The sequence below is a fragment of the Carex rostrata genome, chromosome 11 (assembly GCF_964058835.1).
Source record: "Carex rostrata chromosome 11, lpCarRost1.2, whole genome shotgun sequence".
NCBI lineage: Eukaryota > Viridiplantae > Streptophyta > Magnoliopsida > Poales > Cyperaceae > Carex > Carex rostrata.
The window spans coordinates 10,752,719-10,775,011 of NC_135928.1; the positions used below are offsets into that span (position 1 = coordinate 10,752,719).

The 22,293-nt window shown below is 35.4% G+C and overlaps 1 protein-coding gene across 1 annotated transcript; it reads left to right on the forward strand.

Annotated features, from left to right (window-relative positions):
• The first annotated feature begins 1,904 nt into the window (after positions 1–1,904).
• On the forward strand, positions 1,905–8,223 carry LOC144562158 (uncharacterized). The gene is made up of 4 exons (XM_078311321.1): positions 1,905–2,059; positions 2,389–2,518; positions 2,643–3,149; positions 8,110–8,223. The coding sequence occupies exons 1-3, from the start codon at positions 1,945–1,947 to the stop codon at positions 3,109–3,111; spliced, it is 714 nt and encodes a 237-aa protein (XP_078167447.1). The 5' UTR covers positions 1,905–1,944; the 3' UTR covers positions 3,112–3,149; positions 8,110–8,223.
• Positions 8,224–22,293: the final 14,070 nt, after the last annotated feature.

Here is a 22,293-nt window from a genome sequence, read left to right on the forward strand (position 1 = left end):
CTCCACTAAACATCTCCAACTTGAACAATTGTTTTTTTTTTTGAGGATTAATGCCCGTAGGCTTTGATATTTTAACCAAATCGTCTCATTACATCAGATATCATTTCCCTAGTACATCGGACTAAGAGAAAATTGGATAGGTAAACTTGAACAATTGTTAGGGCATGCTTCAGAACGCCTTCATTAATTGAAGGAAAGTAAAAGAAGATGAGAGAATACTTGCTCCGGAATAAAAAACATTAAGGGGAGTGAGAGGCAGCGGACAGGAGCGGAGGTGAGTTCTGCATATAATTTATTTAGATCTGAATCGGAATGTAGAGAAGGTGAAATATCTAGCATGTCCTTTTCTTCTAGTCCAATTTCACTACACATGATGCGATTGTAAGTAGATCCTTATTATAAAGGAATAAACTAGTCCTGATCAAGAGAGGGAAGGTCGTTAAGGTCATTCTAAATATTTTCCCATAAAATAAATAAATTAAAATCGTTAGGCTCTTAATGCTGACAGAAAATAATAAAGAAAAAGAAACAAAAATACAAATGATAGTTTCAGCTCATGACGTTAAAAGAACTGACTAGTGAGTCAAGCAGTTAAGTGAAAATAAACACTTGCCATCTTAAGGAAAGGGAAAAAGACCATTCAAGCAACAAAGATGCAGAGACACGTGCTAGCTTGAGAAACAGTAAAAAAAGGTCTCCTAAGCGGTGAATTTTTAGTCACTAGCTAGCTTGAGAAAAAGTTGGCAAAAAGGTTTTAAACGCATGTCCGTCTCTACAAGCGCAACTTGTGGGGATTGTTGAGGATTATGCAAGACTTGGAGACAATAGCTAGAGACCTATGTTGCATGGATGTACGGGTATCGTATCGGATACAACACAAAATACGGCAGTACAACAATTTTCAACACGATATGGGTATTGGGCGATACGATACGGGTATCGATATACGACAATAAGATACGTATCGGATATGAGTACAGGGCCATATATGAAGTATCAGGGTAACACAGCTAAATACACTTAGAAGCATATGCTATATGCAGTTTATCAAGATTATAATATCAATCACATTAATATCCGATCAATTAGGATCATTCTGTTGGATTAGATTTTGTGTAATAGGAAAGCTTAACATCTTGTAAAATAATTAGAAAATACTATATTAGTTAATTAGCCTATATAAACCCTTTGTAAGTAATGAATGACTAATTAATCAATCAAATCATCTCTCTTTCAATTCAATCTTAATTTTCAACAATATGTGTAGTAGAAGGTACTGCCACAGTCTAAAAAATTTATTTGCATCCTTGTGTCCAAAAGATAACAATATACTAACAAACCATAGCACTTCAAATTTATTTTTAGTACAAGAAAATTTTATGGAAAAGATGAAGTACACAAATTATCAAACCAAACCAGCCCAGATGTTATTCTGACAGTAGATTCTATGCGCCCCTTTTGTTTAATAGTACTATATGCCTCCATTATTTGCTCAAAACGCTTTCTCATGATTACTTGTTAAACTTAATTAACACAGCAAAGGTGAGGGGGTTTTGAATCCCCAATAGCATCAAGCCACATAGGGGTGGAACACACGGTAAGCACAAACCATTATTTTTCTTTAAAGTTTCACAAAAAGGGTTGGTTGGTGAATAAGTAACAAATATTACAATGCAAATCTGGCAACATGACAATGGCAATTCGGTGATTTTGAGTTGCAAAGGTAGTGGAATTGGCAATGCTTTGAAAGGGACATGTTGTTCATGATGGAAAAGTGTAAGATATATAGTAAAATGTATGTATATATATAGAGAGAGTGAGATGAAACACACGGACAGCACACATCACTACCAATACATATATTTCCTGACTTAGGAGACAAGCCTAGTTTAAAACTCAAAGGCTTCTCTCTTTCTGGGAGTTGGTTTCTCTTTTGCTTAAAACATGGAGCAGGTGGTATGGAGGAAGGGTCCATGGACAGCTCAAGAAGACAAGCTTTTAGTAGATTATGTGAACCAGCATGGAGAAGGCAGATGGAATTCTGTTGCTAAAATTACAGGTTAATTTTCCATCTCTCTCTCTCTCTCTCTCACACACACACTATTTTTATGAGTGTGTTTAGCAGCGAATTATACGAATTTCTTGCTTTATTTTTTTATATCAACTTTAGCAGCTTAATTAGAGGGTTATAAAGTGTTAGTTAGTCTTTCTCAAAAAAAGAAAAGAAAAGAGTGTTATGTTAGTCTTTTGGCAACAATTGATTTAATGAAAGTAAACAAAGTTCTTTCAAGCTCACAGATAAAATTCCACTTGTATTTTAAATGTCTGACTTAAATTCAAGTTAATTACTACCACTTAATTTAATTTTGTGCAAATTAATTTTTATAGGTATGAGGAGAAGTGGAAAGAGCAGCAGGCTGAGATGGGTGAATTATTTAAGACCAGACCTCAAAAGAGGCAAAATAACCCCACAAGAAGAGAGCATCATCATTGAATTACACGCATTGTTTGGCAACAGGTATGTAATAGTATCTCACACATGCTACAATTGACCAAAATCGGAGACTCAAAGTCTTCTTGTACCCACAAAGCAAGTCTTGCAAGTTGCCAACTAAAGGTTCTTTTAATGATTTAATCTTCAGGTGGTCAACTATTGCAAGAAGTCTTCCAGGGAGAACAGACAATGAGATAAAGAACTACTGGCGGACACACTTCAAGAAAAGTAAGCCCTCGAAAAGCATTGAACGGGCCCGCGCACAGTTTCTAAGACAACGCGAACAGAGACTCTACAACCAAGAACTACACTTACAGCATCAATTACAACTCCAGCAGCAGCAACAACAACAGCAGCCACAACAACAAATCGAACAGGTCGATGTGAAAGATGCCATGTGGCCAGCGGAGGAGGCCACATCGGCTTATAACATTCCAGATATGGAGTTGATGTATTCCTACTTGCCATATGTGCTTCAAGACAGTGCCAACTGTTTTGCCAATGATGGATTTGTGGAAGAAGAGGGAGCGTGGGGCACACTGTGGAACCTCGATGATTGCGACATGGCGTGGCATGGCACCCCTGCAATGCATGCAACAGAATTTGCTTTATACTAGTATGAAGGGGAATATTAATCAGTGCATGTAATATAGGGGTGGCCTTGAATGTTTTGTGTTGGTGGATAGACACATATTCTTACATGTAATATAGGGGTGGTAATACTTTTTGGAAAGAGAAATGATGAAATAATATGTATTGAATTTTTTCTAATATTACAATCTATTCTCTTGGCCTTTTATAGACTGAGAATTATATGCTGAATGATATAGCCGTTGGCTACTTTCCTAACGTACAATATTCTAGATTTTCCTAATCTCAGGAAATTATGCTAGGTACTAAATTAAGCTTGACAGCTAATTTAAGATGCTAGTCTAATTTCATTCTTAAATGGTCAATGATGATTTTCTGAGACCTAAACTCTATTTCTCAACACTCCCCCTCAAGTTGGGTTCGAATAAATTTATAGAACCCAACTTGTACAATATATTTTGAAACATCCCTTTATCTAATGCTTTGGTGAAAATGTCAGCTAACTGATCTTGACTTCTCACAAACGGAGTTTCGATTTCTCCAGCTTGAACCTTTTCTCGTATGAAGTGACAATCCACCTCAATATGTTTAGTTCTTTCATTAAATACTGGATTTGAAGCAATGTGCCTGGCGGCTTGATTATCACAATACATTTACATTGACCCTTCACATGAAATCTTCATATCACATAACAATTGCTTGAGCCATACTAGCTCACTAGCTGTTGATGCCATTGCTCTGTATTCTGCCTCCGCACTTGACCTTGCAACTACGTTCTGCTTCTTACTTTTCCATGTCACGAGATTCCCGCCTACAAATGTGCAGTATCCTGTGGTTGATTTTCGATCAAAGTTCCCAGCCCAATCTGCATCAGAGTAAGCGAGAATATTGTTAGTATTGTTTTTCTTCATCCATATCCCTTGTCCAGGAGATCCCTTTAGATACCTAATAATTCGGTTCACTGCATCTAGATGAGTGGTTCTTGGTGCATGCATGAATTGGCTTACGGTACCAACTGCAAAAGCTATGTCTGGTCTAGTAACAGTTAAATAAATTAACTTACCAACCAATCTTTGGTACTGTCCTATATCCTTTAAAGGTTCACCACTTTCTGGTTCGAGTTTATTATTGGTATCCATAGGGGTATTAGCAGGTTTTATACCAAGTTTACCTGTCTCCTTTAAAAGGTCAAGGGTATATTTTCTTTAAGAAAGCAACAAACCTTTGTCAGAATGAGCAATTTCAATACCTAGAAAGTACTTTAGTATTCCTAGGTCTTTGATGTCAAACTTTTCTTTTAGGTTTCTTTTAACATTATCAATTTCTATATTGTTATTTCCAGTGACAATTATATCATCTACATAAACTAGAACAATTGTAGTTGAAGTGTTTGTGTGTTTAATGAACATAGATGAGTCAGCAGAACATTTTGTAAAATTGTGAAGTAAAAGAGAGTGGCTAAGTTTGGCATACCATGCGCGAGAAGATTGCTTTAAGCCATAAATTGACTTGTGTAATTTACATACTAGGGTTTTGTCAAATTCATGTTTGTGACCTGCAGGTAAAGTCATGTAAACCTCATCTTCTAAAGTACCTTGAAGGAATGCATTCTTAACATCCATCTGAAATAAACTCCAACCCAAATTAATAGCAACTGATAAAAGAACTCTAATAGTGTTCATTTTGGCAACTGGAGCAAAAGTTTCTTGGTAGTCAATACCATACGTTTGGGTAAAGCCTTTTGCAACAAGTCTAGCTTTGTATCTTTCTACAGTACCATCACTATTGTATTTAATTTTGTAAACCCACTTACATCCTACATGTTTCTTTCCATTTGGTATAGAAACAATAGACCATGTGTTATTTTTCTCAAGAGCATTTAATTCTTCTTTCATTGTTTGATCCCAAACGGGATTGTTTTTTGCTTCTTGAAACGTGGTTGGTTCAATATGTTCAGAGATACTAGTTAAAAAGGCTTTGTGTTTTAAGGAGACCTTATTATAAAAACATAATCTTGAATTGGATACCTTACATTGTATGTGACAAAATCACGTAACCTGGATGGTGGTTGTGTTGACCGAACTGGATACCTCCTAAGACTTGTATTTTCTTGACTTTCTCCCCCTATGTGTTGCTCCTCTGCCTCATTTATTTGTTCGTCATATTGATTTTCTCCCCCTGAGTGCAAGTCCTCTTCATTTGTACTTGTGCAATTTTCTTGAATTTTTGTACCTTCAAAAATTGTTAGTTCTAGAAAAGCAATATCATTTCTAGGTTGCAAATCCTCTTCTTTTTTATAAAAGGGTACTTTTTCAAAAAATGATACATTTCTAGATATATATAATTTTTTGTTAGTAGGGTCATAACATTTATATCCCTTTTTTTGAAAAGAATATCCAACAAATATAGCTTTTACTGCATTTTTATCTAATTTATCTTGTCGTTTAATATGTACAAAACATGTGCATCCAAAAACTCGAAGATGATCTAAGTTCATTTTTCTTTTGTTTAAAATTTCTAATGGACTTTTATTGTTCAAATTTGTGCTAGGTAATATATTAATAAGATATATAGCAGTTAAAATAGCATCCGACCAAAATCTTTTTGGAACATTTGATTGAAAAAGCAAACACCTAGTAACTTCTAATATGTGACGATTTTTCCTTTCTGACACTCCGTTTTGTTCAGGTGTGTTTATACATGTTGTTTGATGAAAAATTCCTTTTTGTTTAAAAAACTCTAAAAATATTTTATTAACATATTCAGTACCATTGTCGGACCTAAATATTTTAATTTTGGTACCATATTGATTCTCAACAAGGTTTAAAAATTCTTGAAATTTAGAAAAAACTTCATTTTTGGATTTTAGAAGATAAATCCAAGTGGTGCATGAAAAATCATCAATAAATGTGACAAAATATTTAAAACCATTGTAAGAGTCTACTGGTGCCGGCCCCCAAACATCAGAGTGTACAAGTTCAAATACTTTTGAGGTTTTATTGGTAGATAATGAAAATGGTAGTCTAGTTTGTTTTGAAAAACGACAAATCTCACAATGACTTGAATTTAAATTTGAAAATGAAAATAACTTATTTAATATTTTATCAGAGGGATGACCAATCCTCCAATGCCATAATTCAGTTTGTTCTACATTATTATTAGCAACAAAAGCTTTATTTGAAAAATCTAAAATATAAAGACCATTTTCTAATCTTCCTTCACCAATCGTCATCCCTGTTGTTTTGTCCTGAAATATCACAGCTTGAGATGAGAAAATTACATCACAATTTAAATCTTTTGTAATCCTACTAACAGACATGAGATTAGAATTAAATGTTGGTAAATGTAAAACATTTGGAATTTTTTGTTCCACATAAATTAATTGTTCCTATATTTTTAATAGGTACTTGGTCACCATTTGCAACAATTACATTTTGTGGGTTTTTTATTTTTTGTACATTTTCTAAAATTTCAATATTACCTGTCATGTGGTCAGTTGCACCAGAATCAATAATCCAATTTTTACATGAATTTTGGTGCAAATCAGATTTAACTTGACATGCAATACCTGTGTAAATACCTATTATTCCCAGCTTATTTGTGATCTGGGCCACAATATTATCGAGTTGGGCTTGAGAGAGAAGTGGGCCTGCGGCTTGAGAGGAGACAGATGCGGATTCGGACCCAGGCAAAAACACGGACCCGAATGGCATTGAGGAGGACCCGATTGGCTGTTGAACCAAGTTCGCCTCTTTTCTCTCCGTCGCCCCTTTCTTCTCCCCTTCATTTGCTCTGTAATCGCCTCCCTTGCGAGCTCCGCCACCTCTTTCTCCCTTCCTCTTAGGGCGGAGATGCGGGTAGAGGAACCAACATTGGTCTCTCCTGTGTCCCTCCTTTTTGCAATTTTCACACTTTTCAGTGTTGTTGGCTCCCCGTGCCTCCCCCTTAAAACTAGGGTTTCGGTTATTGACAAGGAAGGCTTGGTTTTCGGTGCTTGGTTCACTGTTCATACCTTTTCTTCTCGACTCCTCTCTTTGCACTGTGGCTACAATACTCGAAAGAGAGGGGAGCTCGAGTTCCATGAGAATCTGAGCCCGAATTGGTTCAAAACTGGTGTCTAGACCAGCCAAATAGGTGTAGATACGCTCAAATTCTACCCTATCTTGAAGAATTTTGGGATCACAAGTTGGTGGAAGGTAAACAGATAACTCATCCCATTTTTTCTTTAAATTCCCATAGTACTCAGTATTTGGTCTATTTTGTTGTTTTATTTGAGCAATTTCTAGCTTGATCTGAAAAATGTGTGCAAAGTTTTGTTGGTGCCCAAACATTTCTTTAACTGAATCCCACATCTCTTTGGCAGTTTCACAAAGCAAAAAAATTCCACTTATGCTTGGTTCCATGGAATTCAGGAGCCAAGAGCAGACAATATCATTGTTCTAGTGCTTGAGGATCAACCTCACCTTCTTTTGGGGGTTCTGGTTTTTTTATCTTGCCATTGATATAGCCTATCTTACCTCTGCCGCTGAGAGTCAGTGATACCGATCTTGCCCAGGACAAATAGTTGTTGTCGTTGAGTAGAGTGGCCGTGAGCCTCAGGTTTGGATTAGCGTCGCCATTGAGCGACTGTTGACCACCTGTTGTTGCTTCTGCCATTCTTGTTTCAACTTTGTCTGTTGTTGTTGCTTCTGTCATTAGGGTTTTGTGATTTTTGTTCTCAGGTCCTTTAAACCTGGCTCTGATACCATAATACTTTTTGGAAAGAGAAATGATGAAATAATATGTATTGAATATTTTCTAATATTACAATCTATTCTCAAGGCCTTTTATAGACTGAGAATTATATGCTGAATGATATAGCCGTTGGCTACTTTCCTAACGTACAATATTCTAGATTTTCCTAATCTCAGGAAATTATGCTAGGTACTAAATTAAGCTTGATAGCTAATTTAAGATGCTAGTCTAATTTCATTCCCAAATGGTCAATGATGATTTTCTGAGACCTAAACTCTATTTCTCAACAGGTGGCCTTGAATGTTTTGTGTTGGTGGATAGACACATATTCTACTTTCCAAAGGGCCTAAAAGATATACATACCTCTTTAAGGGCAGCCATACCAATTGTTCGGCAGATGGCCCCACAAGCATCTGACATGGTTCTACTTTGGAGATGGGAACCAAGAGGCTACTATACAGCGAAATCAATTTATGAGACTTTCATGGGGTCAGGGAAGATAAAGGAAGAGATGCGAATATATGGAACTATAAAATACCAGAGACAGTGAAGATCTTTGCCTTTTCTGATGTTAAAAATGTAAAATTCTAACACAAGATGTTTTACAGAGGCATAATATTGGATGCACAATAGGATGTGTTATGTGTCAGACCCTTATTCTGGAGACCAATATACATCTATTATTTGAATGCACATATGCGGTAAAAGGTATGGCAGGCTATCACAAGAAGAATAAGGCATCTCGTCATATTGCCGGGACGTTGCATGCAGGAAATATGGCACAAATCCCTGGAGTTACAAGCAAATCGGAACTGGAAGTGACTCAGACTGGTATTGACAATCTGTGGATGTTAGTTGATATGGAAGCAGCAGAATGAAATTCAGAGACAAAAGACTGCCGCGCCAATAGTGTTAGTGGATTGGATCTTGCAAGAGTTTCAGATGTGGCGTAAATTAATAGTGTTTACCAGTAAATTTTTAAGTATATATAGCAATAGGCTAGGATAGCTAGTTGGAAATTTTTTTTTTTTTCAACTAATGTAACTTTGGCAGCCTCTGCCGAATTTTCCAAGAAAAAAAGTTCAGACTTATTTAAAAATCTTGACAATTGACAAAGCGGTTACTAAAATATAAACATGTAAAATAACAAATATTCTAAACTAAACATTCTTGATGATACATGGCTTGCTTAACAATTAAGCACATGTTCTAAACACAATTCGATCACAAGCGCACGACCTTACTATGTGATACTACAGTTTGTCGAACCACGACAAAATATTAGAAATACTGACTGACAAATTGTCAGTAATCTAGATCAATTGAAATGAGTGAATTCTAGAATGAAAACTAAATCTTAGAGATGCGTGTTAAATTATGAGAGTGCAGGTTCAATTATGTAAATGCAGCATGAATCTCTAAATACAAGTTGGAAGTTTTAGAATTCATGTTAAATCCTAGTGTGCGACCCTAAATCTCAGAATGCAGGTAGAATTCTGGAATCCAGTAGATAATGAAATCTAATGAGATAAATATCCAGGATTACAGGTTTATTGTAATATCTTATTATGCTAATATTTGAGTTGTGATAATTGAGTATTATTATTTAAGGTAAGTACTTATAAATTTTCATGGCATCATACTGTCTTCAAGTTACGGATGATTTGATGTCCTGTCGGACTGTTCAATCGGCATCGAAATTCACACGTTCGGTTTAGGTTTATGAATGATTTATTTCTATCCTTGCATCTTTCAAATTCTTCCTAAAATTTGTATTGTCATGAGCTGTCGTTCAAAAATTTTCTTTTTACACAAATTTCTTGCAATTTTATTCTCTAATTCTGCAATAAATAAACAAATTACATATATATTATTCCATCTCTTGATCAAGCACAAAACATAGAAATTGGAGATGATTTTAGACCTCACCGTACATAAAAAAGAATAGAAGATTGACACTTATCAAACTCCTCTCAACTTAAGAAGCTTTGCATGTTCGCAATCAAATCAATATACTAAGAGTTCATGGCTGGTGTCTAAATTAATCCATTTAACATATATTTCTTGAGAAAAATGTAGAAACATAAAATATAGAAATTAATTTTGCATAAAGCTGAATGTTTTTGACAAAAAAAAAATAAAAATCAAAGGATGTTAAAGATGTATTACAGGTAGTTCTTGTTCACACCATTACATACACAACACTTTTATCCTCGCGGATACTGTCCTATTTTTGTAGTGAATTCATTGATCATGATTAGATACAGCAATCAGAATGATAATAATTCAGTTTTATTGATGCTTAACGGTTGACCAAACCATTCACAAATTGCATCATATATATTTGATGTGTGATTAACCTAGATTATAGAGAATATATATAGTACCCCACTTTCTTCCAAAAATAGCATATATATAGAATTTTATTTTTAATATTTTAATTTAATTATAATAATCGTGTTATCAGTTATAATAGTTCAAATGAATTCCGATGCCAATTTATTTTGTCCCTTATAGAGCTTAGTTTCTATTTGTAGAGTTTGTTTTCCTCCGAAGTTACATGAAATAATATCACATTCCAAATTATTGTGATATTCTCCATTCAACGAAGACTGTTAAGTATGATAATTGAGAAAACTGACCGATTTAATTCACTTGTACATACGCACAAATGAAAGTCCAGTTAAAGATATAGTAGTATATGTAAATATGAAAAATTGATTGGCATATATAGTTAATTTCAATTATTTGGACTTTTTCAATTACTAAAAAAGTGGCCTTTGATTCGATGTAAAATGTATCATAAACCAATTAGTATGAGAGCTGAATTAATTACATATATTTGAAGCAAATTCTAATTGTATGAAATGGGGATGTTAATCAAAAAAAGTACTGAGCAAATATACAAATAGCCAATATGTTCTAGAAACAACATGATCATTCCATTCGTTCCTATCATTGTTTGCAACTTAATTAATGAAGTTGTTCCTTCTAGGTTGAGTAGGCAATCTAGAATCTTGTAATTAAACTTAATTTATTTATTAAAATATCATTAGCGACAATTTGTTGCTGATCTTAAAAAAAATGAAATTGTTCCGTTTTGCTTTTCTTAGTATTAGAATATTATCATGAGTATAACTAGGGTGTTCTTAAGCTCACCAAAGTGTTTGGTGAGCTTAACTTCAAAATCCGTCAAATCAGTTTCAAATGACGAATCTGAACCATTGAAACTCGCCTAACTTACAAGTGCTGCATCTACATGTGAAAATTTTAAACATTTGAATTAATTTAATATAAAGTCAAGTGGTCAAAAAACGTTCAAAAAATGAATGCACTAAAATTAATTTATTAGCCTTCTAATTTTGACCTATTGCCTTTATACTAAATTAATTCGAATGTTTAAAATTTTCACATGTAGACACATCACTTGTAAGATAGGTGGATTTCAACAGTTCGGATTCATCATTTGAAACCGATTTAACGGATTTTGAAGTTAAGCTCACCAAACACTTTGGTGAGCTTAAGAACACCCTAGTTCTACTCTATTATCATACTTGATTGTATATGCATGAGTTGCTATATATCCAGCAACTTCACCAACTCAAATATAAACAAATCTTTTTTTCACTAATGCACCTCATCTAAAAGTACAGGTTAAGAACAACCTTTAGATCTAACGACAAAGAACAACACCCTTCATATGTCGTAAGTTCGAAATCCGGGTGGGGTTCTTTGTGAACATTAAATGAAAGTTGGTAATTAGATCTCCACCTTTTGATTAAAAAATATAGGTCCATACAATTTTATCTGAATTTAATTCATATCTAGCTTCTGGTTAACAACATTTTTGTATATCAAAAAATATGTCAGCCTGTAAAGAAGAAAATGTTTTTGTTTGGCTCTATAATATATATATTTTTTCAATTGTTGATCTATCGAACGACAAAGATAGGGACTGTTGATACAAACTTCATTATAAAATATAATACTAGAATCTATTTTAGAATGAATTAGGATGATGTGGGATCATTAAAAGCCGCCACGACTGCATTTGCTTTACTTAGCATATATATCCTTTCTTGACTCATCAAATCTTGTTTTTTGTCCAGTGTAACTTGTTTCATATAGTATATATTTCCCTTTTCGTTATAATATAGCATAGTGCATACGGCATACCTTCTCAATGTGCATAGATATACCTTTCTCAATGAGCTCACAGACAATGCATGGGACAATGATACGATGCACTAAGCTTTCTATTCATAGACCAAAATAATCTTTTGTAATATAATACACTTTGAGATTCTTCTAAACCACACAAACCAGACAGGTGTCGACTTTGGCAGCGTAATTTTGAATAGATTAATCACAATTGGATCCCAAATTGGAAACCCAAATCCCCACTTTATTGTAATAAATTAACCTCAAATTTTATTGTAAAAGACTTAAAAGGAAAGCAGGGACCACCGCCCACAGGCCAGGTGGGCTTCTTTCAACGGCACAAAATCCACCCACTAATTAATTAATTCAAAGTTATCATTAGCGTGTAAACCATATTATGTTGTTTAATTTGTTTTTGTACAACACCGCTGCATATATGAAATGTTTTGTTTTGTCCTTTGGTGTGCAACGTTTCAAAATGGAAGAAAAGAAGGGAAAAGGAAAAACCATGCATGGAATGAATCAGATCGATGTTGAGATATGTTTTGTAAAAAAAATACCTAGTTTTTACAAGTAAATATTAATAAATTTAAACAGCATGCTTCCTCTTTACACTTCAACAATATAATGATATAATGTTCAACTTTTCATATTATTCTGCCTAAGAAAAAAGGCCTACGGCTCTACAAAAAGCCTCTATGCAACGTGGGCCTTGGCCCAATGCTCCATTCTGCCTTTTTGCTTTTCAAAATCTCAAGTGATAGCTTTTATGTGCACCATAAAAGAGAGATTTAATTATGAGACAAGTTAAAACCAAGGCTATTGTTAGTAAGTGACCATTTGTTTTTTAAATATATATTTATATGTCGCCTCAGGAAAGAGAGAAGAAAGTACATAGCCACATAGGTTCTAGCTTGGCTGTTTTAATCTTTTTGCATTGTAATGTTATACTGTAATTTAAAAGATATGAAATAGTTGCATTGGTTAAGTTACATATTATAGAATCATCATGTCAAAGACAGTGGAATTCATGCATTTGTTACTATATAAAAAGAGAGGCCAGGTTCCTATCTTTAATTACTTACAAAAGAAAAAGAGTCTAGATCAACTTCTAAAGTGCCCAAATATATAAAATGAAATAGGCGGTATGTTGTTTTTCTCAAAAAATAAAATTAAGTTTTCTAGATTTCACTTGTTTTGAGGAGTTGATGTAGAAGAAACTCAGACACGGTACAACAAAATATAAAGGAAAAACAGCACTTAGGCAACCGGTAAAAATAGTTTTGAGCACACTACACAAAATAGTGTTAAGAAGCATGAATTACATATTCAATAATTAACATACTCAGATTTTTTAGAATTTTTACCTTAGACATATGAAGTTGCTGATCTGAGCCTACTATATATAAATATAAGATGATACCAGTATCTTATAATATTTTCTTATGTTTAACTAAAATTTTCTAAAAATATTAATTTTAATTAAAATCTCAGAATACACTTCCTTATACACTATCTACATATCATACTGCGCATTGCATATGCCGTTTGTGCGCTACACAGTTGTGAGCCGCAAAAACAACGTTTTAAAACATTGCCTTTAATATATACTTTCTCAAAAATCATCCAAGAATTAGATGCTGTATTTTGGATAGATACAACCAAATTTTTTATTAATAGAAATAAATTAAAAAAAATATTTAAAAAGAGCATTACTTTAATTTTTTTGCGAAAAGTAGGTAGAACGGGTTTACGTAACCCGTCCCACCGGACGGGACTACACAACCCGTCCTGGGTTTATCGTTAATCCATGTTCCTAATTAAATTCGCTAAAAAAAAAAAAAAAAAACGGACGGGACTACACAACCTGTCCCGAGTTTAAAAAAAAAAACCAAATACTCGGACGGTTTTGCTAAACCCATCCCGTCGGAAAAAAAAAATCGGGACGGTAGTACACAACCCGTCCAGGGTTTAAAAAAAAAAAGAAAGACTCGGACGGCTTGTTTTATACCGTCCAGGCACTTTAACTCACCCACAAAAGGCAGGCAAGGAGTTCAGACGGAGAGGAAAGTTCTCATTTCTACTCAAACAGAAGGCAAGGCATTCAGACGAAGACATCACTCAAATAGCAGCAGACAGAAAGAAGTTGTTGTTGTTAATAGCGAAATCAAATTTCAAACAGGTAACTCCTTAATTATATTTTATGCTATATTATTCAGTAATTTTTATAAAATAATTTAATTAATATTAGTTTTTATTAATGTAATAATAATAATATGTAATTTATTCATTATTGTGTAGGTTAATAATATGTAATTTCTATTTAATTAATATTAGTTATGAATATATTTCAATAGGTAAATTTGGTAAGGTATCACTAAAATGTTATGAAATTTAATTTGTTTTTACGTAATTATTGAACTTTATATTTGTTTAATTAAATGATTTTATTATTTTTTGCTCTGTCATTCAGTAATTTTTGTAAAATAATTTAATTAATATTAGTTTTTATTAATGTAATAATAATAATAATATGTAATTTATTCATTATTGTGCAGGTTAATTTATAAAAATAATTAATCATGTTGATGCTGAGAATTTATTTTGGTGGTGAAATACGACACGGTCGTAAAGGAGTAGAGTATAGTATTAGTCCTCGATTCTCATTGAGTGTGACTGATGAATACGGTTGGTATGATGTGAAAGGTAAAATTTATCGCCAACTTGGATATTCTGAGAATGAGTATAACCTAAAAGCACATGCACGGGTTAATGTTGGTACAACAGCCCGACGTTATTATGAGAAAATTGAAATCGTGTGCGATCAGAGTTGGAGAGGTATTTATATCCAAAGTATGCGTGCCCAAACCCAGTATACTTTTCTCGATTTATACATTGAGTTGGTTCCAATCATCGGTGAAATACAACCGCAGTTATTCGTTAATAGTATTGTACCAAAAACAAATCCAGAACCTCGATAGACCCAATATAGTGATAACTATGCGGGTCCCAGTTTCTTCGAACCCTATCAGACACAAAAAACACCGAGGCGAGACCTTTATCTGCATCCTTATCCCAATATGAACGAGTTGTCACCGTCTGTTCAGACAGAATACAATAATCAGAATAGCCCATGGATCGATCCACCGAAGGCAGCTGATCCTAATACTGATTTTGATGATGTGCCACAAAGTGATGATGAAGAGGACGCTGACTCATGTGAGGATGACGCCGACTGGGATAATGAAGCTGATTTAGAAGGGGATGTCCGGGATGATACCTCAACACAATCACACCAAACACCACGCGTTCAGGCTGAACATTTTCCCATAAGTGACCGCGGTGTAAGTCACCCTGTGGCAAGCTTCAATGACACCTCAGCATTTCAACCCGCAGATGTCAACTTCTTCAGTAGGCCGAATCATGTTCATGATACACTTGCTATAGGTAATGAGTTCTCTTCAAAAGAGGCTCTACAATTGAAAATAAATAGTTATCACATCAAAAAGAATATTGAAGTAAAAATTACGGGGAGCAATAGAACTAGCATGGTAGTCAATTGCAAGGACACCAGGTGTGCGTGGCGTTTGTATGCTAAGTCTGGATTATTTTCATCTAAGTGGGAAATTAGAATAATTTCAGGACCACATACATGCCATGCTGATGCTTCTCGTACCGATCATGCACAATTAACTGCAAAAATGGTCACCGATGTTATACGAGAAGATATTAGGGAGAATGTTGCCTTAACCATTAAAAGCGTTAAAGGGCTAGTCTGTAAAAAATACAAGGGAATCATTCCCAAATATAACAAGTTGTGGCGTGGTCGAGAGCTGGCAATTGCACAACTATTCGGTAGTTGGGAAAAATCTTACGACCTTCTCACTCCATTGTTGGAAGCAATTAAAAAAGACAATCCAGGAACAAAATTTGGAGTTGCGCACGAACCCACAGGAGATCCAACAGAAAGGTTGTTTAAGGCAGCTGTGTGGGCTTATGGTCGGTGCATTGGTGCAGTGCCTCATCTCAGGCCAATCATTAGTATTGATGCATGCTTCCTTTCTGGTAGGTATCAAGGGAGATTGCTGATAGCGTGCGGTTACAATGCTGAGAACCAGTTGTTTCCTCTGGCTTTTGCATTAGTCGGGGAAGAGAGTTTCCAGACATGGGGATGGTTCATGAGGTGGTTGCGTCTGGAGGTAATTGGTAATAAGTTCATGTTCGTTGTTTCTGATCGGCACATGGGAATCAAAAAAATATTCACCGATAGATACGGTGGTTGGTACGAGGATGGTGGCGAGTGCGTTCACAGATTGTGCTCACAACACATTGCCGAGAATTTGATGAAAAAAGTACACAATAGAAAACTTTGTGACCTATTTAAAATACTTGTGAACAAAAAGAAGCCACGGAGGTTTGAGGAGTTCTTCGAAATATTACGAAAAAAAAATCCAGATGCAGTTGCGTACTTAAATAATGTCGGTAAATATCAAGATACCAATCATAATGAGATCCCTAAACCATGGAAGGTGTATCAATGTATGGACAACGGCGCTCGTTGGGGAATTATGACTACTAACGGATCTGAATCGTTGAATAATGTATTCAAATTTAGCCAGAGACTGCCAGTCGTTGCACTGGTGGAAGACACATATTACAAGTGTCTTGTGTGGTTTAGGGATAGACAAGAAAAAGCAATGGCTCGCTTAGCTAGTCAACAACTTTGGTCAGAGCGAGTTGAAAAACTATTGGCTAAAAGAATCAAAAAGTGTCTGAAAATGAATTCCATGCCACTCGGTGTGCACGGTGAACACGAGGTCAAGGTGAATGATGAGAGGGTCGTGTACAAAGAACGAGATGGAAATTTTACTTATAAAAAAGAACTTTCCGGTATAAGGTCATCATAAGCAATGAAAACATAGCACAATGTGCATGTCTCAAACCACAGATTACCAGTATACCGTGTGCTCATGTACTTGTCGTGTGTCGAGAACGGAGATACAACCACAACATATTCGTGAATCATTTGTATTCCGCAAAGACACTTGCCGAGACTTGGAGTGACCAATTTCACGGCTATGCCAACCAATGTGAATGGCCTCGCTATGACGGTCTAACTATTGTTCCAGATAATAACAAAATCAAGAAGGGTAGGAGAAAGCACGCTCGTATAGTCATGACGATGGATGAAATGCAAGGGAGGAGAGTGGGACACCAAGCTAGACTTTCGACGTCCGACAGACGTGCGGCAGGTTGGTTGCATTATTTTTGTGTCATTCTCATTTGAAATGTATGTACATAATATATTAATGACCTTGTTATTGTGTTATTTGTTTAGAGGCTTCCTTCAGTAGGAATCAGGGACAGCAAACTAGACATTCTGTGTCTGACATATATACAGTAGGTTTCTTAATATTTTAATATTGATTAATTTTTTTTTCCTTATCCAAAAATTGTGTATTCTAATTAATGCTTTTAAATTAGGAACATCTTCTGGTTACAGTCGAAGATGAAGTCGTACATGGAAGACTCTTTTTAAGTAGTTTATTTTTGTTATTTGGTTTGTCATTGGAGATTATGTTTGTAGTTTGTATTATGCATTGAATTTTTTTCTATGTTGTAAGTAATATATCCATGTTTACATCATAATAATCCTTATTTGCATTAAAAAAGCTATTTTGGCATTTAAAGAAACATAAAAATAAAAAAAAAATTCTCAAGTAGCATTCATGAAGCTAAGTATCATTCATACAAATAACTAAAACTAAATTAAAGTAACAGTTTATTTATCCAACAGTCCATTTATTACAGTCCATTTAAATACCTAGTCAAAAGTGAACAAGTCTGGTGCTCGGTGCTCTCGTCGTGGGTATCTTCGTTCAGGTCTAGCTTCCTGTTTGTCCACTCTCCTACGCCTGACGTAAACATTATTGTACGATGGGAAAAAGTGATTCACTGCTTGTGTACATGGCCTAATGACCGAACTAGGTCCTGTGTTGTCTTCTGCACCAGTAACATCTAGCGGGGCCAGCCTGATATGATCCGAATTCTACAACAATCATTTTAGTATTTAGTACACATGATCGACTACTATTTAAATAAAACTTAAAATTTTGAAATTACTACTTGATATACCGGACTAGGTCCTGTGTCACCCGTGTATTGCGCATCCTGACGATAGGCCTGATCGTATGTCTGGTCCCAATTGACAAACACATTCACTCCCTGTAATAAATATTTTATTATTTGTAAGAAATGTAATAAACAATTATTTAATAATTATTTCAAGAGAGATAAAAATACCTGATAGACCTGACTAGGTCCTGTGTTGTCTTGTGCGAATGTGATAGGAACCTCTGATTCCTACAATAATTATTTTAGTATTCAATAAACCATTACAAAAATAATGAAAATTGAACATCATAAGTGATGAAATTATTACCTGATGGACCTGACTAGGTCCTGTGTGATAAACTGGGGCTTGCTGGTACACCGAGCTATCTAACAACTCTGACATGAACTGCCCAATGTCATCCGTTCTCTATAAAAATAATGTAGTATTGTAATAAACAAACTCGACGATTATTTGTAATTTCTTGGAGTATTAAATAATTACCTGATAGGCCTAGTCAGATCCTGTGTTGCCTTGTGTGGACGTGCCATGATCCTCCGCTCCCTATAATTAATATTTTGCTATCTTAATAAACATAATCGACAACTAATTACAGTATTTTTTTTATACTTACCAGATCAACCTGACTAGGTCCAGTTTGAAAGCTTCTGAGGTATTCATGTAATCTGTCATTTGTTTCTATCCATCTCTCATGATAGTTGGGATTTATGTCTTGTGGCAAGTCAGGGATGTGTTCTGGATTATCACCGTCTGAGATGTCATCGATATTGTCTGGAAGATCGGCTGCCCTCAACATACTTTGCAATTTAGCATCCATACCGTTGTCTCTGAGAAGGCCACAACTTGCTTTCAGAAAAAATTTCCCTATTTTCTTGAGTGCCCTCGATTTCGTCAATCCAATAGCTGCTGATATTATCTTTATCCCTCGTAATGTCTATAAAATAAAAAAAGTGGTAAGTCCATTGAAAGAATAATAACATCTCATTAATATTTTTAATTTGTAAAACTTACATCACGTGTCGATTTCGGAGCACCGGGAATGTACCCTACTTCGCCAATCTCATCTCTGTATTCTGGAATGGGATCATCAAGACTCTCTATGCACCGCTTTCCTAAGAAGATGTTGAACATGCCATTCTCTTGGAACCAACTTCGATATGGCAATATGTCGTAATGACTCCAATACCCGATTGGAACAACCAAGTGGCCTTCTGGGTTAGATGCCTCATTTACGTAATTCTGGTGCACATTAGACCAATTTACTAGTCCCACATTGGCACTGTGAACAAATTTATGTAACCGGCGTACCTCATCCTCGGGAAGCGGCAGTGGTGGCGGGAGCGGCTATGCATACCCAAATTGCCTCATCACACGATCTGGATAATAGTGCTCAATTATCCAAAAGTGCACAAGTGGCACACGAGCTAGCCATACACCCCTTTCGTCATTAATCCGTGATGGCAGCTTACATGGTATCTAATTTAACAATGCGTTGTAGGGCTCCCAATTTACCATGTAATCTTCGAGCTTCTGCAGTTCGTTGCGGAAGTAACTAACTCCACTCCGATTGTGACCTTGGCGATAATCATGGAGACAACACCCAATTTGGACTCCAATCATTTAAGGGACGAGGACGGCCGGTCGGTAAACGAGACCAACACCAATGTTGTAGAAGCACAGTTGGCCCTGACATAAGCTTTGTTTTGCGCTGAATTGCAACACAAAGACTTCTGTAGAGATAAGCTAGAACAGCCCCACCCCAGTTGTACTGTTCCGGGGAATCAAGATTTTCTAGAAATTGTAAATACATTGCCGGAACCGAATCTCCCGACGAATCAGCAAAAAACATAGACCCGAACAAATCGAGTACATACGCCCTTGTGTAATGGCGTATCTGCTCCTCTGTCGGCTCACCCGGTTCCGTATTTGGCATTGCAGCAAATTGAATACGCAACTCCTTCAAACTTATAACATACCCAGAAGTCATTCGAACCTCTTGCGTGTCGTTTGGCCCCGATCTCTTTTTCTTTTTAAGCACCGCACTTGCGGTCCCATTTCCAAGAAGTTGATCCACTAAGATAGACCAAGTACGATCTGAAGGACCTGTCACCGGTAACCCTACGATCGGCAGCGCCCAGAGACAAGAAACATCCTGCAGCGTAATTGTCATCTCTCCCACGGGAAGATGAAAACTGTGGGTCTCTGGTCTCCATCGCTCCACGAGACCAGCGAGGAGTGCTGGGTCAATTTTTATGTGAGCCATTTGAGAAACCTGATACAAACCGAGTCTAAGCAAGAATGGTTTGCAAAGGTCGTTGTACTTAATCCCAGTCCAGATACCTCGAGGGTCCACTCCTACATTTCTGTAATCCTGTCAATGTTATAAAATTTAATTAAAGTAAAATATTGTAATTCAAATAGTTATATCATTTTATAAAAAAAACAAAATTATATGATTCATGGAGTAACTTACATCATCATGGATTCGTGAGATCTTATGTTGGTCATGCGGCATTCATAATAAATTGCTAACATTATTTGCTGACCATGCCGATTCAAAACCAAAATCATCATGTGCAGCTACAGCATGTGAAGGGCCACCCGAATCACGACTGCTTGACATTCTGCATGCATGATATTTTAAAAAAAATTAATAACAATCTAAATTTACTAACCACTAATATTATTAAATAAATTACTAAATTAAGCAATTACTTATGAACTCTAAAACTCACAAGAATAAATAAATTGATAAGTAAATAAAATACGAGATGAATAAATTATCTAATTTATCACTTCTTGCAAAATACACTTACCAAACTAATAAAAATGAAATCTAATTAATTCAATTCATTTTCAGAATAGATTAGAAAAATAAGTACCTACATTACCTAAATTACTTGTATTACCAAAAAATCTAAAATTAATGAACTATGAACTTTAGGCTAGAATATTGTCCAAATAATCCTATGAATTATTTCTATCTAATAAATTGCAACTACTAATTGAGAGTAGGTAGTTAATCTCAAGAATAATTAAAATAATGCTATCAAACTAGGGGTGAACTTGGAAAACCAAAGTTATCATTCAGTTTTAAAAATAGAACCGAACCGACCCGAATTAGCATAGCAACCGAACCGAACCAAAGTTTTATTTCGGTTTGCTCGGTTTGTTCGGTTCAAACCGAAATATATTAATTTTTTTAATTAAAACAATTGGTTATAAACCAGACTATTAAGAAATAAACTAAGATATTTAGAAATAAACCAAGTATTTAAAGCAATTGATTAAATAAACCGGAGTATTAACAAATAAAAGGGTGTGGTTCCGATCAAATTCGTATTATATGAAAGTTCGGTTGGTTCAGTTATTTTGGTTTTAAATTTTTTCATACCGAATCGAACCGAACCGAAGTTATAATTCGGTTTTGAAAAACCAACCAAATTGATCCAATAAACTGAAATAACCGAACCGATCCAACAAACCGAAATAACCGAACTAATTCAGTTCGGTCCAAAATCGAACCGTTTGAATACTCCTAATCAATTATTTTAAAATGCAATTAACAAATTAATTAAATTCACTATAATCAATAGTTTGATAACAAATCAAATTAAAAATTACTACAAATTAATACATTTTTACACTAATTTAATTTAATTATATTTAAATCAAACCTGAAATGATGGATGACTGAGGCGGCTTGTGTGAGGCGAAAATTCACCGATCCGGACGGGTTGCGTTAGTCCGTCCCCTTCGTTAGCTTCAACCCGCCTTCCGGATCGTTTTTTGCTGCGGAGCGGAGACTTTTTTTGTTGCGGAGCGGAGACAACAAGAGTGTCTCCGAGAGACAGCGAGAGATAGCGAAAGGAAGGAAGTAAATAAGTGGGGGACGGGTTAAGAAGACCCGTCCAGGAATTTTTTTTTTTTTAGAGTGGGACGGGACGCTTAAACCCGTTCGAGAATATATATATATATTTTTTCAGGGCCGGGACGGGATGCTTAAATTCGTCCGGGAATTTTTTTTTTTTTTCCGTGATGTTGGTTAACGGCTAATCAGATTAACCAGGACGGGTTAAATGAACCCGTCCGGTGGGACGGGTTAAATGAACCCGTCCGGTGGGACAGGTTAACAGAACCCGGTCTACCTACTTTTCTCAAAAAATCAAAAGTATTCTTC